Source organism: Carlito syrichta, unplaced genomic scaffold, assembly GCF_000164805.1.
Source record: "Carlito syrichta isolate Samal-C Ts95f unplaced genomic scaffold, Tarsius_syrichta-2.0.1 Scaffold288059, whole genome shotgun sequence".
Lineage (NCBI taxonomy): Eukaryota > Metazoa > Chordata > Mammalia > Primates > Tarsiidae > Carlito > Carlito syrichta.
The window spans coordinates 66,606-67,829 of NW_007232155.1; the positions used below are offsets into that span (position 1 = coordinate 66,606).

Below are 1,224 nucleotides of genomic sequence, written 5' to 3' on the forward strand. Positions count from 1 at the left end.
GGCCACTGCACTCCAGTCTGGGCGACAGAGTGAGACTCCAACTCAAAACAAAAAAAAACTTGAGCTAAAAGAGACTTGCGAGTGGGAGAGTCACCCCAGGATCCCCTGAGGCAGTTGTTGAGGGGTTTGCAGAGTCCAGAAAGACACGAGATGGAAACATAGCCATTACTCACTACCAGGGTTAGAGAAGTCGTCATCAGGCCCGACGCCTGTCTTCCCTGATGGCCCCTTCTTCTGGGTCCACTTGGCCCCAGAGAGTGTTGGAATCCAGCTCCAGCCACAGAGATCGTTTTGAATGTCAAAACTGCACATCTGCATCATGCAGACTGAAAGGAAGGAAAGGAAGGGAAGATAGAGCGTTTTCTTTTCGCGGGGAGGGGGTCAGGGTCTCATTCTGTCAACCTGGCTAAAGTGCAGTGGCACAATCATGGCTCACCACAGCCTCCAACTCCTGGGCTCAAGCAATCTTCCGGCTTCAGCCTCCCAGGTAGCTGGGACTGCAGCTGCATACCGCCACGCCTGGCTAACTTTTTAATTTTTTGTAGAGATGAGGTCTTGCTGTGTTGCCCAAGCTGGTCTCAAAGTCCTGGGCTCAAGCAGTCCTCCCACCTTAGTCTCCCAAAGTACTGAAATGACGGGCATGAGCCACTGCACTCAGACGATATACCATTTTCTGAGAGGAGGCAGCTCAGAAAAGGATGCCTCGGTCTAGAGTCAGAATTCTGAGTTTCAGTCTGAATCCCATTGGGAGCCATGGTGGATTTTCAAGCAGGATAAAGCCCTGCTGCCTACCAGCTGTGATCCTGGCACAGATTAAGTAATCTGAAAACAACAGTGCTCACCTCATTGAGCTGTAAATTAAAATTGAATCATACACATGCTGTCAATTCCTTTTACCCAGCTTATGGAATTTTCTTTCCCTTGGATTGGCTCTCCTTGAATCTCTAACATGCAGCTTGGATGGATGGATGGGTGGATGGTTGGATGGATGGATGGATGGCTGGCTCTGGATGGATCAGGATGGTGATTGGGGTAATAGGGTGGGCTGGGCTTGGTGGCTCAGCCTGTAATCCCAGCACTTTGGGAGGCCGAGGTGAGTGGATTGCCTGAACCCCCGGGTTCAAGACCAGCCTGGGCAACTTAGCGAGACCTCGTCTCTACAATAAATCAAAAATTAGCCAGGCGTGGTAGCACACGCCTGTAGTTCCTGCTACTTGGAAGGCT

The 1,224-nt window shown here is 50.8% G+C and overlaps 1 protein-coding gene across 1 annotated transcript in view; it reads right to left on the reverse strand.

The window, feature by feature from the left end:
* ZAN (zonadhesin) overlaps positions 1–1,224 on the reverse strand; it is a 40,212-nt gene that overhangs the window by 36,960 nt on the left and 2,028 nt on the right. Inside the window, 1 exon segment of the mRNA XM_008053323.1 lies at positions 174–326. Coding sequence (XP_008051514.1) covers positions 174–326 — 153 coding nt within the window.